The sequence below is a fragment of the Rattus norvegicus genome, chromosome 11, assembly GCF_021556685.1.
Source record: "Rattus norvegicus strain SHRSP/BbbUtx chromosome 11, alternate assembly SHRSP_T2T, whole genome shotgun sequence".
NCBI lineage: Eukaryota > Metazoa > Chordata > Mammalia > Rodentia > Muridae > Rattus > Rattus norvegicus.
In genome coordinates this window covers 76,213,580-76,234,985 of record NC_141544.1, presented here as the reverse complement: position 1 = coordinate 76,234,985, position 21,406 = coordinate 76,213,580, and the positions used below count along the sequence as shown (strand labels likewise).

At 46.5% G+C, this 21,406-nt stretch overlaps 1 protein-coding gene across 5 annotated transcripts in view; it reads right to left on the bottom strand.

Annotated features, from left to right (window-relative positions):
* The window catches only part of Nr1i2 (nuclear receptor subfamily 1, group I, member 2), a 38,286-nt gene that overhangs the window by 11,855 nt on the left and 5,025 nt on the right, over positions 1-21,406 (bottom strand). For all 5 annotated transcript variants that reach the window (XM_087577040.1, XM_087577042.1, XM_087577041.1 and 2 more), the window contains one exon: positions 2,933-3,148. In XM_087577040.1, the coding sequence (XP_087433166.1) occupies positions 2,933-3,120 (188 nt within the window). In that variant the 5' untranslated portion in view covers positions 3,121-3,148. The remainder of the gene's footprint in view (positions 1-2,932; positions 3,149-21,406) is intronic.

Here is a 21,406-nt window from a genome sequence, read left to right as displayed (position 1 = left end):
TGAGTCCCTCATAGTTTTCAGTGAGCACACACGTCCCATTGAGTCTCCTCAGAAAGCAGATGGCCTTACCCAAATACGGGCCATCTGGCCCCAGGCCCCAGTAGAGGTTGTTCATTTGATTCCTATACCGTCTGGCCAGAGGGCAGCTAGCAAAGGTTAGGAAACAGATAAAAGTCACTGTATTCTCGTGAGGTGTCCTGATATTCTGCACAGTATCCAGACATGTAAGGCTTGTTCCTGATTGCGGCCTCAACAGATGGATGCTATTGGTGGTGCAAATATGTAGTTCAGCCTATTCGACCTATCTCATCTAGGATTGGCAGGTAGAGTACAAGGCCTAGGCTTATGAAACATGCTCTCGTGTGTAGACATAGCCACAGGCCTCTTCCAAGCATTCCCATGCAAATAAACAATGAGTGAAGCTACTCTTCAGGGTCTCTTATAAATCCCAGTGTTCTGTGTTGGATTTCCTGAGGAACTGACAAGAATAGTTATTTCAGAAGTAATGATGCAAAGAACTGGGGTGAAGGCAACCAGATTCAATTCACTGGAATTCCATAACCCCACACGCACTGAGTTGATTTAAAGAATGAGTTATTACAGCAGAAGTTAAAGACTATAAACAAAAGGTACTCTGTGTGTGTGTGTGTGTGTGTGTGTGTGTGTGTGTGTGTGTGTTGTATAAAAAGGTACTCCCAGGGGTCATACAATCATTGAAAGAAAATCTCAGTGCCAGAGGTGGGTTACCTCCTCACGCTGTTTTGACTAGGTAGGCCCTACATACCGTAGACTATTGCACTCTTGCATGGTGGAATTAGATGGTTAATTTCTACTGGAATACACTTCATGCTTTAATTGTAAATGTGGAGAAACCAAGCTGGCGCTGAGCTGGAAGCTTGTTCTGGATGACTGGCTTACATGATATTGGAAAGCCCTGTGCAAGCTACTGGAAGAGAATTATTGCTGACAGTCCTACCCCCTTAAGTCACTGTGTGCTCCGCTACAAGCATGGCGGGCAAGATAAGCCTGCCGGTGCAGTAGTGGCCCAACTGTCATGGATGCAACCAATATCTTTCTATTGGCTTTATTGCCAGATCCATGGGAGGGAATACTTCTTTAGTACTTAAGCCAGGGCAAAATCTTACAACTAGAGAGAGTATAGGTCTCACTTGAAGGCGACTGCTATGGCTTTGTTAAACATGTATATGCCTAGCGATTTTATTCAGGTAATGGCGGTTTTCTTTGTTTTTGTTTTGTGTCTTTTGACTCATCGATTTAAGACAAACTAGAATTATCTGGGAAGAGACACCTGAGTTGAGAAAATGGAGATTGGCCAGTGCCTGAGTCTGTGGAGCGTTTTCTTGATCAATGACTGAGAGGGAAGGGTTCAGCCCATGGTGGTTTGTGCCCTTCTAACCTGTCTAGGTTGTAGAAGAAAGGTAAGCTAGGAGGAAGAAGGCAGACTGTGTATTCCTCCATTCATTCTGATTCGGTTCTTACTTTATACCTTTATATCGCTGCCCTGAGTTTCTGTCCTGACTTATCTTCATAATGAACTGACTTGGACATGTGGGCCAAATGAATCTTCCCCTTTTCAAGTCGCCTTTGGTCACAGTGTTCTATCCCAGCAGTAGAAAACTTCTACTTCTAAATTCCCTAAACGTCCCTACAGATCACCGCTTGCTGTCAGCCTTAGTTGTTGAAACTTTTTGCAGTGAGTGGCGGTTACTTTAGAGATTCATAACCAGTCAAATTAGCATCAGTGTCATTGCTGGTGCCTGGTGGCCCAATGCTTCTAGGCCAATGAAAGGAAATAATCAGACATGTATATTATCCATTCCACGACTCAGGGAACTTTTCAGAGGACTGGGAAAGAATTTAGGAGCTGAAGGAGGAGGTCCTTTGGATTGTAACAGTTCCCTGCCCGGATATAGGAGGCAGATTCACAACACTTGGGAAGGTCATTAAGTTAGAAGTTGCAAACTCAAAAGGGACTTTCAAAGGTTATATAAAGTATAAGCAGAGGGGACTCTGTTCTGGAGTTGCCTGCAAGTCGTGAAGAGAAATATCAATAATGTATCCTCAACTAGGGCCTGAATGGAGACACCTCAGGACTTAAGAATGATATAAATCTACTGGTTCGCCAAGCTAGACTTGGGTCGAATAATTTCTTGGTGTATTGCTGATAGCCTAGTCATAGCGAACAGATGTTTGTTGATGTTCTCCCAAGAGAAGTTACTCAAAATCTGCTGTCTTGGAAATATATGACTGTCCGAAGTGTGGCCTTGAGCTGAGAACTGTAGACCTTCTCTGTTTCTGAAGGTCCTGCCTTGGATCTGAGTCCCAATGCTGAAGGTGGCTTTGCTGAATTGTCGCTGGTCTCTCTAGTCTTCATCTGGATGTTGGTGAACCTTTACTCCAGACCTAACATGCTGTGAAGTAGGACATTTTTTTCCCCTCTTTTGAATCAGTTTGGTTTAGTTTGTTAAATTTTTTGATTTTTTTTTAAAAACTCTGTTTCTAGATGGAACTATCTTAATTTTAATTTACTTTATGCCATCCCTTTCTTAACAAGTGTACTGTAAGAGTGATTTGAATACTTGCCTTTTACATTTTTTATTTTACTTATTTATTTTTACTTTTTTACTGACCTTTTATTTTACTCAAGAACACATAGAGGAACAATGGAATTAATGGAAATGATCCTTTCCTGGATAGGAGATGAAAGAATCCTTGAAGATGAGGACTCTTCTGAAGTATACGTGGCTCTCTTGGAGTACTTAGGAGGGTAGGCTTGGGTTCACCACATGGCCCCAGATCAAGCTGAGACCTACAGACATTGTCCAGCAAGTTGACGGAAAAACCCAAGTTAGATGTGACCTAGTGTGTCAATACAGCAAGTGCATGAAGGTTGATAGGTAGGTGATCATACCTGAAAAATCCCTTACATCCTTCACAGGTCATGACATTGAAGTGATAGCCATTGGCCTTGTCCCCACATACACGGCAGATTTGAAGACCTCCATCTTCCTCATCTACGTTGATAGGCTCTTCCAAGACAGAATCTGCTTCTTCACGTTGTACAAGGCCAACATGGTTCCACCTCTCCTCAGGTCTCATCTCCAGGTTTACATCTGTGTGTCCTGGACTAGAACGGAAAAACACAGAATGAAACGTTTGTTCAGGGAGATGCTGGGAACCCTCTTCCTTTTGAGCAAGACTCACGTGTGGATTGATGCTAGACCTGACATCCCATGGGGAAAGTGTGATTGTTTGAATTGGTGTTAAGAAAAATGTGACTGTGACATTTTTAAGCACAGTAGGGACCCTAGACAGAACACTTATGCCAGAATATGGGAAAGAGCTTATTACAGGAGGAAGAAATGAGAAGACGCTGTCGGGATTGGACCATGGAGGCACTGAGTGGATTGAAGGGGTCATACTTGATCAATGGCTAGCAAACTCATGGGAATGATTGGCATTCAGTATGATTTCTGGGGCTGGGGAGATCTTGGGAAGATGACAGCCTTTGGGTGCATTGTAGCTCAGGATTCCACACAGAGAGAAAAAGGCTATGCCAAAATAAGGTTTTCAATTGAATACCAGACTCTGAGGGTAAAGCAGAGTCGCACTGCAGGAATCATCTCTGACCTCTCCTACACTTGTCTGTGGGATTCCTCTTTTCATGGTCAGAAAAACAGACAGGTGCCAGGACCCCAGAGAAGTCAGTACCCTTAAATCTAAAATCTGGACCAGTCTGAAAAAAATATAAGGGAAGGCAGGGGCATGGGAACAACTCCCCACATCAGAGTTTCAGAGCCATCTCTTCCCTGAATGCAGTCGCTTTGAACCTCATCTAGAAAGGGAAGAGGAGGAGGAAGAAGAGGAAGAAGAGGAGGAGGAGGAAGAGGAGGAGGAGGAGGAGGAAGAAGAGGAAGAGGAGGAGGAAGAGGAGGAAGAAAGAAGGAGGAGGAGGAAGAGGAGGAGGGGGAAGGGGGAGGAGACCCAGAAGTCTGGGGAGGAAGTTTGGGTAAAAGAGCAGACAGAACCTCCTTCCCTCTGTTCCTTCCCTGCCACATGATCCCCATGCAATCTAGAAGAGGCTTATTTTAGAGGTTAAGTCCACTGTCAAGGGAGGTCAGCACAGGGGCTCAGGGCAAGAACTGAAGCAAGAGAGCTGCTTACTGTCTCCCAGGTTCACGGTCAGCTGTCTTTTTTTATATAGCCCAGGCCCTGTCCTGCCTAGAGACGGCATGCCCACAGAGGGCTGGGCTCTCCTACAGCAATTAGCAATAAGGAAAATGCCTTACAGGTCAATCTGAGGGAAGCAATTCTTCTGGTGAGGTTCCTGAAGGGTTAATCACTTGACTGCCTCAGGTTGGCTGTGAAAATCAAGTCTGGAAAGCTGACTTGACAATTAGCACCTGTGGGCTGTTAGGCTCCTGGCTGCCTCTGATAAGATCAGCATTTGTACCTCAGTTGGCATTTAGCCCTTGGAGAGACTGGAGGCGGCAGGGGAGCTGAACCACAGGAATCTCCCATCCCCAAAGCTCCTTTTCCACCTCTTCTATGTCCAAGTTGCCTCCATCCATCCTGATTTGACAGTCCCCTCTTCCCAAGTAACTCTAGGTTGGCGTCAGGTTGACAGTGGAGGATAACTGTGACACTACTCAAAGGCCAGCTAACCTTGAGGAGGTAATGTCACCTATCCCCCAATTCAGCTGAGTCAGCTGTGAAAAGTTTCCCAGGTCAACAGGATTTCCATTCCCAAAAGCTCTTCCCCCAGGGGTTCAGACCCTCGCACCCCATCTGTCACCTTCTGGATGATAAGCCAGGGAGAAGGTGCTCCTCCCCTCCCTCTTCCTCATGGAAGCCAGGGCTCCGAGGGCAGAAATGAAACATTTCAGAAGAGGAGAGAATATTTGCAGACTGTTTATCTGACAGCAGATTGACATCCAGTCTAAGGAACTCAATACAAAACAGAGAAAAGGTTCTACATCAGACAAAATGAGGCCGTGAGCTAGGTGTAACAGCACATTATGCCTGGCATCCACCCAAGTTTACAAAAAGATCCTTTTCAAAAGGGGAGGGGAAGACTGTATAAATTATCTGAATAGACTTATAATCCCCCAGCACCAAAGGACCTGAATGGAATTCCCTCCTACTTCTAGCAGTCACATCTAGGGGTCTCCTTCCCCCCAGCAACCCTGAGCAGCTCAGGAGAGGTGTGGCGCTCATTTCCCTGAACCACACAGACCTCATTGGAACTAGTTGGTCAGATTAGTGCCCCCCCCCCACCAACCCCAACCACCATCATCCTTCCTCTGACATCCTCTAACCCTGGCCTCTCAGAACAGAAGTGCATTTCCTACTACCTCAGGATCTCAGGACCTCGGTAGAGCCTGGTTTGCAACTAAGAGGCCGTTTCTCCTTCCTGCTAGCATCCTAACTCCCAGCCCTCCAGGGTGGAGATTGTTCTCAGCATCCTCGTTTTGTCTCCCTCATTCCATCACTCTAACCTCTAGCCCTTCAGGATCCACACGTAATTCACCGTCCTGCATCTCGAGACCTGTATAAAACCTCTACTACTGAGGTTAGTGCCACACCTCCCTCCCTCCAGCAGCCTAACCACAAATGCCTCAGAACCCACCTGGAACCTGTTCTCAGAGCATCAGAAACCGAGTGGGCTCACTCCCCAGGTTTCAGTCACACACTTTCGGTATCCTAGCTCCCAGTGCCCCAGGACCCAGCTGGCAGTCACCCTAAGTCTGAGACTACATTTTCTAGTCTCTGGCATTCCAGTCCTCAGCATCTCAGGACCCAAGCAGAGCTCACTCCCTGTGCGAAAGGCCTCTGGTGTCTGATACCCACAGCATCTCAGCATCCGGACAGAGCTAACAGCCCAGGTTAGGAACCACACCTGTGCCTCCCTCCCACCCCTCTAACTTCCCTTTTCCTGTGCCGAGCACTCTCTACTCCCTACGTCAGAGATCATACACATCTCCTCTCTCTTTGTCCCCCTCATCTCTGCCCTCCTAGGTGGTGTGGCAAATCTGCCTACTCCTCCTATTAGAGGCTCTGCCTGTGTCCCAGCTCCCAGCAATTCGGTACCTGCTTAAAGCACTGGTTCACATCTCAGGTCAGAGGCTACAACCTTTACAACCCTGGCAACCCATACCCGTCTCTGCCCAACTCACACGGAGTACCCACTTGTGAGGTCAGAGGCCACACCTTCTCCTATCCAATCCGGGGACCCCTCTCCTATAGAGTTCAGTACCAAACACCCTCAAGACTGAACTTCGAATAACCCAGCTGAGCCTAACCAGTTGAGGGTTAGCATCAAGCAAAGACTTAAATAAACATGAAACATAGGTGATGGGAGCCACACACCAAAAGTCACAAGGTGAACCCACATATGTGTGGCCCAGGAGTGACACTATTAGGAGGTGTGGCCTTGTTGGAGGAAGTGTGTCAGTGTAGGGATGCATAACGGGACTCTCTTCCTAACTATGTGAGAGCCAGTCTTCTCCTGGAGGCCTTCAGATGAAGATGTAGAACTCTCAGCTCAGCCTGCACCAGGCCTGCCTGCGTGCTGCCCTGCTCCCACCTGGATGATAATGGAGTGAACCTATTAACCTGTAAGCCAGCCCCATGTTGTCCTTATAAGACTTGCCTTGGTCATGGTGTCGTTCACAGCAGTAAAACCCTAACTAAGACAGTGAAGGTTGCACAACTCCCACTGTAAAGCCACAGGCGGCATAAAAACCCGAGACACTATGTCTCCTCCAAAGAAAAGGTAAGGACCTTTAAGACCGATTTAGAGGGGATTCCAGACAAGGAACTTAAAGGAAGAGTCATAAATATTCTTGAAAGAATTCACAGGCATCAGAATGAATTAAAGAGGACAGAAGTAAATTCCTGAATAAATTCCAGAGACCCCAAATGGACAGGTGAATGAATGAACAGGTAACCCGGGATATGGAGACAGAATTCAGTAAGAGGAGACAGTGAAGAAGACCAGAGATGAATGAAGCTGGGAGTGGAAAACTAAATGAGCCAAACCAAAGGCTTAATGGAAAGTCTCGGCCAGAGACTAGATCATGTCGATGTCAGAATGCCAGGGATTAATGACAAGGCACAGGATTGGACCAATGATAGTGAAGAACTTAAGAAAGCAAACTGCATTAGTGGAACAGAGATCTTCAAGACACCATGAAAAGACCAAACCTTTGACTTACGGGCATAGGAGAGTAACGCCATGCCAAAGGCAGAGAAAATATTTTCAATAAAATCATAGAAGAAATGTAACCAAATCTATGAGAAGAGTTGCCTGTCTAGGTATGAGGCCTATGGAACAGAAAATGGACCCAAGAAGAAACACCTCACATCATCATATTGCAGTTAAAACGTTAATTAGCACAAAACAAAGACAGCCGTGAGAGAAGGGTCAATAGCATTTTCTTTCTTTCTTTGTATTAAGAAACCTTTTTACACATAGAACAAAGTTATCATTTTAAATCTGGATACACCTTATAAAGCCAAGAGATAATGTAGTAAGCCAGCAACAGCCTTAGAAGGCGGCACCCTGTTCTAAGCATGTGCAATAAAATTCTTTGTTCAAAAATGACTAACAATTACTACAGACATTTCAGGAATCCTTGGGGAAGTCCTATAGACTTACTGTTGAAACTCAGGGACTTTTACAATCACAAAGTGCTATGGTGACCTGCAAGTGTCACTTCTAGTAGGAAAGTGTTGATATTACTTGCTTCTTTAAGGTATTGTGTCGTTTTATCTGAGATTGAATCACACCATCATGCATCATTAAGACAGAGGAGTGAAAAACTCAACATAGACCCCAGAAGTCCCCTAGTGAGTAAGACTCACTAGGCTCCACAGTTCCTGAGAGAAACTAAACAGTAAATCAGCTGAGAGTCTCCTCAGACAAGCCCAGACTGAAGGGACCGGTATCAGTTCGAGACCCCAACACCAAACTCTCAGCACTAAGATTTATTTGCCCCAGAAGGACAAAGGGCAGGGAGTGAGTGACAAAGACAGGAGATGGAGGACAAGGGAGAAGAGGGAAGGAACAAGGGATGTGGGGGAGGGATATTTGTCCTAGGGAAGTTGAGGCGGGGGGGGGGGTTGGACATAAAGGACTACCTCTGGACAGAGAAGAGACAGGTATGGCTATAGGCAAAACACAGTTTATAAAGGAACACGGGGACAACACTGTATTAGGATGAGGTATCTAATTTTGATTGGTCATGTTAATTAGGCGAGTCAAAGGAGGCTTTTGATTTCTGGGCTTCAGTACTGTGATAGCTGGATCTTGGTAGTCAGCCTCAGGAGGAGGAAGAGGCCAAATAAGGAAGCAGACCTTTGAGGCTAGCTCAAGGAATGTAAGCTAATGATTTTTCGCAAGGCGGAAGGCATAGTGGATGGGCACGGCATGCCAGAGCGGTGTTTGCCATGCTCAGACAGCTAGAGTCCCTTCCCAGACATCTTGAAAAAAACAGAGACGCCCCAAGCTGCCTGGAAAAAAGCAGATAAAGACCTAAGAAGGAATGTTGTGTAAATATTCCAGCTACTCCTGAAATAAGAATTATGGGACATATACTGTAAAGCTGCTCATTTGCATGGGTCATATAATCTCTCTCTCTCTCTCTCTCTCTCTCTCTCTCTCTCTCTCTCTCTCTCTCATATACATATACAGAGAATACATCAAAGCAATAATGAAGTCTATGTAGGTACCAACCACTTCATACAGGGAAATAAAACACTGGGCACTCATCCCACTGGGAATACCACATATATGCACACACACACACACACACACACACACACACACACACGCACGCACGCACACACACATGTACACCACACATATGCACACAAGCACACAAACAACATACACACACATGCACACTACACATGTGCACACACACACACACACATGCACACCACACATATGCACACACACCTGCTCCATTACGAAGGTACTTGGGGATAAGGGTTGTTTGTGGACGTGGGTGGGTACGAGCATTCTCACACCACCTCGAACACAGACCTCTTCACCATTTTTCACAGCTGACTTTTCAATGGAAGCTTTAGAAGCCAGATGTCCAGAGTAATGCGTTTCGGGTTCTGAAAGGACACAGATGTAAGCCCAGACTAGTGTGTGCAGCGAAGTTCTCAGTCATGACTAAAGGAGAGAGAAAAAATTCTCATGATAAAAGGAGGCTAAAAGAACTTATGACCATGAAACCATCCCTATAGAAGATGCTGGAAGAAATGCTTCAGTTTGCGCGTGAAGGGGGGAAAATTTCAACAACATCCAAAAGACCTAACGGGAAAAAACAGTGCTGGGACAGTTTAAGCAAAAGAGACTAAAAAAAAACTGCAAAAATCAACAAGATGATAAGAATCGTCACACTTTTCAGTGACCTTCTCAATTGATGGTCTCAATTTGTTAATCAAAGACACTGACTAGTTTATGAATTAGAAGACAACCCAATATTTTGCTGTCTATAAGAACTATAACCCCAACATGGACACTGCCTTAAGTTAAAGGGTAGAAGAAGATGTTTCAAGCAAATGGAGTCCGGAAAGAAGCAAGCTTCGCTGTTCTAACGAAATAAACCTTAAACCAAAACTGATCAGAACAGGTAAAGCGAGCCGGGTGGCGGTGGTGATGCACAGCTTAATCCCATTGCTCGGGAGGGGGAGGCAGGTAGATCTTTGAGTCTCAGGCCAGCCTGGTCTACAGAGTGAGTTGTAGAACAGCCAGGCAGGGCTACATAGAAAAATCCCCGTCTCAAAAAAAAGACAGAAGAAAAAGTAGTGGAAGAAAAGGAAGAACAGGGAGAAAGAGAAGAGGAAGAAGAAGAGGGGGAGGAGGAGGGGGAGGAGGGAGAGGGGAGAGAGAGGAGGACAGTCAAGAGGATATAGAAATTTCAAAATGTAAATACACGAAACTCAAGTGTACCCAACTTCATAAAACAAATACCATTGGATGGAAAGCCACGAATTATGTTTACAAGCTGAGGGTATTGTAAACAGATGGCCAGAATCAAAAAGGGCTTCAGTTTCCCCAGGCCTCATTCTCATGTGTCCTAGTCACTGCTGTAATGAGACACCATGACCAAGGCAACTCTTATAAAGAAAAGCATTTAACTGGGGCTGGCTTACAGGTTCAGGGTTTAGTCCATTATCATCACGGTGGGAAGCATGGTGGTGTCCAGGCGGACGTGATGCTGGAGAAGTAACTGAGAGTTCTACATCCGGATCCGAAGGCAGCAGGAAAGAGTGACTCTGAGCCTGGCTTGAGCATTTGAAGCCCCAAAGCCCACCCCCCATGACATCATTTCAACAACAAGTCCGCACCTCCTAATCCTTATTCAGTAACACCACGCCCTAAACACCAAGCATTCAAAACGAGGGGCCTATGGGGGACATTCCTATTCAAGCCACAGCATGGCATCCTGCTCATTCTGTAGTGACCAGCCTTTGACTCTGCCTCTGTTTGTGTTGGATGCATTTTCTTTTACTGAGTGTCTAGTTCCGGCTGCCTCTCAGGTCACCTCTGAAGAGCCTCAGAAGGGAAGCCGCTCAGCTCGGTCCTTCAGCAGGCTGTGTCCTGAACTGCCAGAGGCCCAGGGCTCCACAGACTCCTGTGAGGCAGCAGGTGCCTTGGCAGGGGCACCTGTACCTTCCACTCCTCATACTCACAGCTAAATAGCCATCTAGCCTGCTTGGGGGCAGCATAAGAACAACGCACTTTTTACATAGGCAGTACAGAGCAGGGCTCCTTGGGTAGACTTTCTTCCGTTTTGAAGGAGTATATTGAGATCATTGTTCTGAAAATGCCTACAGCACACAGAGAGTCTGTGCTGAGAGGCCTCAAGGGACAATAAAGAGAGAGGCAGATGTTCTCTTTCTCCCTGAAGTGTTTCCCTTCCTAGTTCTTGAAAGGACAATGGCAATGTATCTTTTCTGACTAGGACACAAACAGCTGGGGCTGGAGAGGGCTCGGCAGTTAACAGCTCCTCTTGCTGAGGGCCCCAATTCAGTTCCCAGCACCCACGTGGTGCCTGGGCATCAGATGCCCTGTTCTGCAGGCATCAGACACGCATGTGATCAGAACATGCATGCAGGCATAATACACATACAAATAAAAAATACCCAAACCAACACAAACAGCAAAACTTTTAAAAGCCAGAGGTGACATGTGCCTTCTTCCTAAAGTAATAACAGCGGTCTGACTCATCCAAAACTAGTGATACACGCTCCACCTCTACAGTGACGCACTTGCTCTAACAAAGTTGTGCCTCCTCCAATAAGGCCACACCTCCTAATAGTGCCCCATGGGCCAAGCATTCAAACCACCACAGTGATCTTTAAGAATTTAGTAGGCAAGAAGTTGTGCAGTCAGCAAAAAGAAAAACAGTTTTCAGTGGCTTTCACTGAAAGGATATCTTTTATTCAGTATGATGTGTGATGTGTGATATGTGATGTGTGTGTGTGTGTGTGTGTGTGTGTGTGTCTGTGTGTCTGTGTGTGTGTGAGTGTGTGTGTCTGTGTGTGTTTGTGTGAGTATGTGTGTGTGTCTGTCTGTGTGTGAGTATGTGTGTGTGTGTCTGTCTGTGTGTGTCTGTGTGTCTGTGTGTCAGTGTCTGTGTGTGTGTCTATGTATGTGAATGTGTGTGTGTCTGTGTGTCTCTGTGTGTGTTTGTGTGTGAGTGTACGTGTGTGTGTGAGTGTATGTGAGTGTGTGTGTGTGTGTGCGCGCGCGCGTGCGTGTATGTTTATTCCAACTCATACATTCCTCCCAGGACATCTCAGGAAAACTAAATATGAGTGTCAAAACTAACACTGAGGGGCATACCTGTAAATATCTTCGTCTGACTGGAGAGGTACTTGATGTAAATGATAGAAAATACCCCAGCACAGAATGATGGATCCCATACTCTCACTGCCAAAGTAGCCAAGAAACTGAGACTAGACAGCTCATGGGGCTAAGGGCAAACCTCACATTGCCCCTACCGAAGGAACAGCAATCAATGGCTCCCAGTGATGTATTGCTGTGTCTATAGATCAGTTCTCTGCTCAGCCCTCATTGGAGAAGATTCTCTTTGCAGTAGGTGGGAGTTAACACAGAGACTCACAACCGGACATACACAAGGAGTGAGGGACTTTGGATGACTCAGGTCTAAATGGAATGTGTTTATCAAGATCCTCTGCTCAGGGCTCAGGAACCTGTTTGGAAGAAAAGGCAGAAAGATTCTAAGAGTCAGGGGTGGTGGATGAGTCCAAGGAAGCATGACCGACTGATACACATAGGAACTAAGAGTGGTCATGGCAGCAGATACAAGACCTGCACGTGCTCAGAGTCCCAGAACTGCGAGGGGGAAGGAGAGACAGGATCCCACCATTAATCAAGAAGCTGTTTGCAACTGTTACTTGTTGGAAAATGAAAATGGGTGTAGCAACCTCACTTCACGGTGTGTTTGCTTTTGTTCTCTTCTCTTCTGTCTTATTCTCATTTGATATGTCTTATTTTTTTACTTTTATTTTTGTATTTGTGATTTTTGAGAGAAAGAAACAGAAAGACAGAGACAGATTAAGAAACAGAAACAGAGAGAGAGAGAACAAAACTTGTCCCTGCCAAGGGACATGTGGAGAAGGACAGAGAAGATATCAGAAAACACTTTCAGTCCTGGGGAAAGTGAAAGGGAGGCAAGGGAGCTCCAAGAGGAACCTTTGGAGCTAAATATTTAGAAAGTGTGGGAGAGCAAAGGTGAGTCATGCAGTAATGTGGCCGTGCCACAGGCAGGAATCCCAGACAGCCATGGCGAGTCTTTGGAGCAAGAAAGAACAAGGTGTTCCACAGATTAGGCTGGGAAGTTTATCAGAGACAGGGTGAATAGCCAGTTCCTCTTAGATAGGAGAGGGAGACAAATCCTGGACAGGAATGGCCGGTGGCAAAGAAGAGGCTGATCCCTGAGTGCTGGATCAGAACGAAAGTTCAAGACCTTGAATGCCTGGAGATTAGACACTAGAATTCAGGAGAGAGTGCTAAGAGATGACAGAGCAGCCTAATGGCATGCACCTTTACACCCCGCACTCAGGAGGCAGAGGCAGGAAGAACTCTTGTGAATTCAAGGCCAGCTTGGTCTACGTAGTGAGGTCCAGGTCTGCCAAGACTACATAGTGAGACCCTGGAGAGGAGAGGGAGAGGGAGAGAGGGAGAGGGAGAGAGGGAGAGGGGAGAAGGAGGGGGAGAGGAAGGAGAGGGAGAGGGAGGAGAAGGGGGAGAGGAAGGAGAGGGAAGAGGAGAGGGAGAGGGAGGAAAGAGAGAGGGAGGGGGAGAGGGAGGAAAGGGAGAGGGAGGAGGAGAGGGAGAGGGAGGAAAGGGAGAGGGAAGAGGGGAGGGAGAGGGAGGAGGAGAGGGAGAGAAGGAGGGGGAGGGAGGGAAGGAGAGAGGGAGGGAAGAGGGAGGAAAATGGGGCCCAAGAGAAACCAGGACTTGGATTAATTCCTTAAGGCAGCATGAGGCAAGAACAGACCATTGGTTGGTGCAAAAAGAATCAGAAAAATGGTCACAAGCTGCGGTTTGGGCACAATAAATAAATGAGGGTGACACAGCTGCCTGAGCAACTGGAACAAACCAGAATGGGAGGTTGACTAAGCCAACAGCATAATCCTTGAGGACTTTTCAGGGCTCATTCTGTCCTGCTCCCACCCCCAGACTCAGGAAGGCCAGGCTGTCTGACCTTGGCTTGTAACTGGGGGCACCCTTAAGAGCCTGCCTGCCCAGAGGCTCTCTGGGGTCTTGCCCAGGAGAGGGGCCATCACGGTGTCTGCATTTTACTCTTCCCCAGGTCCTTTGCTGTCCTGTGTCCTGACCATCCCAGCCACAAGCCAACTTCTGAGTCAGGAGTATTTGGGAGGTAAAATTCCTTGGGTGCTCAGCTTAGCTAATCGGCCCTCAGTCAGCTACTGTGAGCAGAGCTGACACTGCGTGGGGGGGCCCACCCCCAGGAAAACAATACCACCCTGGCTTGGTGGATCGATCTTATAATTTTAGCACTCAGGATGCTGAGGCGGTAGGGACTATGGGTTGGAGTCTAGTCTAACCTATACCAAGAATTGCAAAAACCCCGAGATGCACAGGGGAAGAGAGAGACTGTGCCTCAAAAAAATCAACAAATCAGCAAAATGAATGGATGATTACAAGCACAAAAGAGAGGTACCAGAGAAGATGTGCATTTATGAGGGGAAACGGAAAAAAGAAATCACGAGAGATTACAAATGTTAGGAAAGATGAATCAAATGTCACAAAGACCTGAAAAATAATATAACACTTAAATCAATCATGTAGCAAACTAGTCAGATTGTGCTTGGAGAAAGGGCCCTTCTAGGATAAGGGCCAAGGAAAGACGAAAAACATAACTCCCTCTCTAACCCCATCAGAAGAAGGCAATTACGTGAAGGGGCTCACATGGGGGTGTCCATAGCCCCTCTGCCCCTGATTACTACAAACTGCTCAGCCTCAACTTGCAGGAGGCTGCACGGTAACCTTCCCTCTTGATCCTCTGCCCACCCCAAAGGGCTCCCAATGGGACCAGGGTCAGACTTACAAAGAAAGTGTTTAGGGTCTTTTTGGAGCATGTGAGGAATGGTGGGTTTGTCCCCTAGGGACAAATGGCCTGCTGACTCATTCAGCTGCTGTCCTATTGAGCGTGGACGTCAGACACCCATGGAGACAGAGCTGCATTAAAGGGTTGACTGCTTTGATTTTCCGTACAGCTTGCCATACTCAAAGGAATTAAATAAAACACTGGGGGAAAACAAGTAAGACATAAGGAAGAACTGGCAGCCTCTCCTTTTCCTACAGAGATGTTGCTGTTGGTGAAGATGTAATACAGTCTGTTGAGGGTGCTTATGTGGCACCATACAGGGTCACACCGGCCAGCTTCCAAGAGGACAGCGGGCTGCAAGCAGAGGGCAGAGCAAACAGAGTGATGTGTAGCCCAGGGCTGCTTGCAGGAGGTGAACGGACTGTTACCTAACCACTTATTGGTATCCTCCAAGTTGAAGAAGGTTGCACAGAAAAAAAAAACTATTATGCTCATCATAAAAGACGTGGCACACGTTTAAAAACAAACAACAGAAACCCCCAAACCTAGAAGCACATCACTTCCCAAAGGAGACCGGCAAAGGTGTTTAACCTCTTTATACCCATTAGAAAACAATGCAAATCAAAAGTAAAACACGACACTGCCCCACGTTCGTTAGGATGGTAACCCTCTCCAAGGCACTGGCAATGGTTCAGGGAAACCGGGGTTCTCTGCTGGGGCAGTGTGAAATGGTACCACCACTATTAAAAAAATGGCACCACAGTTCTCAACCGATGAATAATAGAATCACTACGTTATTGACAACCATTTCTAGGTCTAAGTAAAAACAACTGAAATTGGCATCTTGAAGAGATGTTGGGGCTGGGGATTTAGCTCAGTGGTAGAGCGCTTGCCTAGCAAGCACAAGGCCCTGGGTTCGGTCCCCAGCTCTGAAAAAAAGGAAAAAAAAAAAAAAGAGATGTTTCCACAGCCTTGGATGGCTTTGTTCAGCAGACCAAGAAGGTGTAAGGAATTCATGTGCCTCACCAGATCGAATGGTGGGCCAAGGATTTGGCTTTCATGGTAGAGCTCTCGCCTTGATTGTACGCCCTAAGTACCACCAGGAAAACTACTGATCCCTTCGAAGAATGAACCAACAAGGTGGTGAAGTACTGGTTAACCCTGGAAGGAAGTCAATCCTACAATCCTACCATGTGCTATAGTACCGTGTACTGTAAGGTGCTACCATGTGCTATGGTACCATGTACTGTGAGGTGCTACCATGTGCTATGGTACCATGTACTGTAAGGTGCTACTGCCTTGAGGACAGTATGCTAAACGAAATGCACCAACTGCAAAACAAACCACGTGTGGTTTTTCTTTAAACGAGACATATGCATAGCCTGACTCAAAGAAACAGAAAGCATTTAAATAGTTGCAGAGGAAAGGAGTGGAGAGGTGTTTCGTGGGCACACAGATTTGATGTCACAGGATGAAGACTTGCACAACAGTGTCAACATGCTTACCATGAGTAAACCACAGTGAATTGTTAAGGGCAGATTCTGGGAGAAGGGCAGTCACTGCCCTCAGCTTGTACACCGATGACCTTCATCAGTTTCCAGTGGATTGATAGATAGTTCCAGGCTCACGGCCGAATAGAGAGCCCTGGTTAAACTAAATGGCCACGAAGCCTGAAAGACAGGACTCTGGAGAAGGGGCTGGTAGGGTTGAGGGAGGGGGTTGCTGGGGAGGGAATGAAATAAAAGAAGGTATGGGGAGGGAGTTGTCAGAATACAATATATGCATATATGAAATGGTCAACGAACAAAACTAATTCAAAAAAATAGTTAAGTGGCTGAGGATGTGAGTCTGGGTAGAAGTTTGCCTACCATGAGGGAGAGCCTGAGTTCAAACCTAGCATTGCTAAAAATCCAGAAATTATTGTAATAAAAATTTGAGTACTTTTAACCCTATTTAAAATTGAAAAACAAAAAACTAGAACAAATGTGGATCAAACATTTAAAGACTTTTACAAGAAAAACCTATATAGTGATCTGATTTAAGAATGCTGCCTTGTGTGCTGACGGAGTCGACCAGAATAGGGAGGCCAGAGAAGCAGCCTGGAGGAGCCAGTAGCTGGAGTTCAGTGCAGAGAATGTGGGATCTACAGGAAGCCATGGCCACCCAACCATCTAGATCTGTGTCAGAAAATTCTGTGTGGTCGGAGCCTCGAGGTTAAGATGCTTCACCTTCCTTGTTATGTCATTTCCTTATCCCAGTACAGGAATCTAGAACTGGGCTTATCTCCAGAGAGTGCTGTGCTAGCTTTAGGGACTGCACGGTCACCTGGGAGCTTCTCAGCTGCCTCAGATCTGACTCTGACAGGCTCTCTGTGACACTGATGTCACAGGTGTGCCTGCCATCAGGGAAAAAAGGATGGACCTCAGAAATCCGGCTAATGTGGTACACAAAGAGGTATTATGGAGGTGGCCGCTCGGATAACACATCTTTCAATAGACCCTGAAACGACTCACGTTATAACCAGTTTTTAAAGCCAATCTACAAAGAGACAGGTCTTTGCCTGGAAGGAGGCTGTGAAAGGACACTGGTCTCCCAATGAGTCACAACTCAAAACTTGTGGTGGGGATCACTGCAGTTATATGAGGAGACTACACAACTTTGAGATATAAGTAGCAGCCTAATTGAAGGCAGAGGAGAAACTGCAGTGGAGCCCTGGTCTTACGACAGAACCCATCGGAGACACCAGGGTGCGTGCATCACGCCTGCATAAATAACAGAGCGGCAGGGTGTAGAGAAAATAAAAACCAACTCAACGACCAAAGTGGGGAAGCGGAACTTACTTATAAGACTACCAACTTTGTCCAACGAGGGGAGAAGATGGGTAAAAGTGTTGACTAACATTTACACAGTATAGATTAACATTTGCTATTTGCAAAATGATTTCAAGTCATGACTTCATGCAGAGATGCTCTATGCAGAGCAGGGTTTGAGGTAACCTGAGGAGCTCTGAGGTGTGCCTGTGTTAATGAAGGCACTCGGGCTGGACCCCCCCCCCCCCCCCCGCCATCCCACTTCTCTGGTTAATCCGTGCTTTAAACGGATAGACTTCCCCAAGTTGAGAGGAAGTAGATTAGTTTTGAAATGGTTTACGTAAATGAAGCGCTCCTCCCCCTTAGCCCTGGCATGGAGATGACCTCTAGAGGTCATTTAGAGAGCAACCCCCAAGTCATGTATTCTGGCGGAACTCAGCTGCTATCAATGAAAGCTGGCCTTTGTGCTCGCTGGCCTCAGTCAACAAATGTGAGAGGTCAGATGGCTTGCGGCTCTGCCTGGATGTGGATGAGTGTTGGCATGGCTGGCAGTACAAGTACACCTTGTACCCCCGACCAGTTTCTAACATGTCATCACAGCCTCAGATTTCGTGCCTGTCTCTACGGTCATGCCCAGTGCCCTAACACCCATGGCTTTACACTTTAACCCCTCAGAGAGACTGAGAGCTATTTTGTGCTCCCATGGGTTTAGATTTGCTTCTTTGTCTCATGTATGGGGGAAACTATTGTCTACGTGTCCAGGGAATGCAGGAGGTGTGTGTGGTGGGTGGATGAGCAGGGTCTACAGAGCAGGGTATTTTCCTCAGCCTCCTCCAAACAGACTGTGTGGGAGGTCCCATGTAGGGGACCTCACTGACAGCTCAGGACCAGCACCAACACATGGGGTGGCTCTCAGGCTCAGTATTGGTCACAGCAGCCCTGTCACTCGAGCTGATGTCATTTCTTTTCTCTATTTCTGTTCTTTTCATGAGAAAACCAAGGGTTTCCCTTCTGAGGGTCCCAGCGGCCATTGGGCCATTTCTGCTTGGGATAAGCCACCTAACAGGAAGTTCACTCACCATGAAGATGAAAACCCTTCAAATATTTCTCCCAGAAGTTCTGAAGATGCTGAGCCAGAAGCAGTTACAATGGGAGAGATTCTGCCTTTTCCAGCGCCTTACAGCCATACAGGGAATCAGAGACCAAAGGTCTCTCCGCTCCTCCTACCTCCTGCATGCACGCGCGCGCTCGCGCACACACACACACACACACACACACATGCATATGCACACGCACATGCACATGCACATGCACGCACACGCACATGCACACATACGCGCGCACACACGCACACACACACACACACACGCACACACATGCACACGCACACCACAGAACCTCCTTAACTCAGACTCACCAGCAGGGCCTGTAGAATCTGGGGTCCACTGCTCCTTCCCTCTGTTCACCCCATTTGCAAACCTGACACAACTCACCCCGTTGTCTTGTCACTACTTTAATGCCTATTTAAAAATAAAGACTTTAAAACTCCTTTTACTATAAGAGGGGGGTCTGTCTATAGGCTCACGATAGCATCAAACTCATGACCTCCTGCCTCTGCCTTCAGAGGTGCTGGATTTCAGGGAGGCAGGATTTTTTTCTGTACCCAGCTTCCTAGAACTACTCCTTAAGACATAGCTCCAAGCCCTGACTTTGAAAGAGCTCCTTTCTCTCTGTGGAGCATGTGTGTGAACTACATGCGTGTTAACTACATGTGTGTGAACTACATGTGTGTGAACTACATGCTCATAAGCATATTCATTTTCTCTCACTAATCTGTCATTTATTATAGAAGTCTCCCAACTCTGACCCCATAAGATTGAGAAGGTATTTTCCTTCTCTCTTTCCTCCTCTCTCTCTCTCTCTCTCTCTCTCTCTCTCTCTCTCTCTCCACACACACACACATGCACACACACACATGTCGGGAGGAGGAGACAGAGACAGAGAGACTAAGAGAGGCTAAAAAGCATTTGCTAAAACTCAGGATTTTTAAATTCTTGGTTAATCAGGAGGAAGAGACAAGGACTTCATGAGCTCAGTGCATGGCATTTTCTAGAAATCTCTATACATAGAAAAGCTTCTCATCAAAGTGAAAATAAAAGTTTTATCACTAGTACCACACACAAAGGGTTGTTTCCTCTGGACCTGGAGCCTGGGATGATACAGGAGCACCAGAGGCGAAAGGGTTAAAGATGAGGTCGTGGCCTTCAGCAAGAACCAGGGTGTCCTCAGGGTCATAGCTCAGTGTGATGCCACAGAGGCCAGCACAGCAGCTCAGAGCCTTTTCTGGTGTGGCTCCAGGTGAGGTAGGAAGAAATAGCTGCGTTGAGAATCCCTGATAAGCCCATACTCAAATTTACTTGAGTTCCGATTTATACCACCTGTGTGGTCCCTGACTGACCCCCAGGCTAATGGTGGGTCTACTTAGTACTGACTCTAGGGGAAAGTGAGTCAGTCACAACTTAAAAGACCCCACAGAGAAGGTGCCAGGAAATAGGAACTTACAATATGAAAGTAAAGTTAAGAACATGGCAAGAATGTTGAATTTCTATGTGCAGCACTCCTTAGAATTACAGCATCCAGGGCTTGTGGAGATGGCTCCATGGTTAAGAGCGCTGGCTGCTGTCCTAGGAGACCAGGGTTTGATTCCCAGCACCCACACAGCAGTTCACAAACATCTGCAATTCCAGTTCCAGGGAATTCAGTGCCCTCTTCTGGCTTCATGGACATCAGGCACACACACGGTACACCGACAACATGCAGGCAAGACAACCCACAAATAAAAATAAATCTCAAAAGGTAAGCGAAGAAGTCTGGCATACAGACCACTTGAGAGAATACATCAGCCCGAGCCTGTTCTCTGACATGGATATTGTCCATTATAAGCATGGCGGCCATGACAAAAAGCTATATAAGAAAGGAAGGGATAAAAATCTACTGTATATAAAAATATGACTGACTATCTAGAAATTCCAAAGGAATCTATCACAACCTTTAAGAGAACTCAATATAGTACCCAGATAAAATAGCTAAAACCAAAATAGATCTCCAGGAGAAACAGAAAATATGAAGTCCACAGTGGGCTCAGGGGAGGGTCTAAGAAGACAAGTACATTGCTGTGGTGACAAAGGTAATGTCTCAAACGAGTCAGGGAAAGATGAACCTTAGTAACCCATTGAAATGCATGGCATGGGAACTATAAACCTATTTCTAAGTGACAAAGGTTTGCTAAAATACCTTTCATAATTCTAGAGGCTGGAAAAAAAAGCCACCTTAAATAAGCTTTCCAGAGCAAGACCAAGGGCAGAAAACAAGCTTGCCTGTGTCTACTCCATTGTAGTTGGATGTTACAAGTCGAACACATGACACAGAATATGACTCTGGACTAAAGGATTAACTCCAAGTGTTAGCAACAGGCTCCTTTAGATGAGGAAAAGGGCTCGATACAAGACGAACTAAGGCTGGGCAGGAAGCCACGTACTTGTGGTGCCAGCATTTAGGAGGCAGAGGCAGGAAGGTCAGGAGTTCAAGGCTAGCTGTAGTTACATAGCAAGACTGAGGCCAACGTGGGTTACACAGGGCCTTGTTTCAAAAAACTGAAGAAACAGAAAAGATGAGCTGAGGATATGAAGAGGCAACGTACGAAAGAGAAACACATTATAGAATTATAGAAAAAGAATACTCAGCTGGGCCTAGAGAGATGGTTCAGAGGTTAAGAGCACTCACAGCTCTTGCAGGGGACCAGAGTTTGACGCCGAGAGCCCACGTGGCAGTTGGCAACCACAGGGAACTCAAGTTCCAGGACACCCAAAGCTTCTGATCTCTGTGGGTTCCTGCACATAGGGTGCATATATGGACACTGGGATCAGACACATGGCCGCAAAATTAAATACTTTT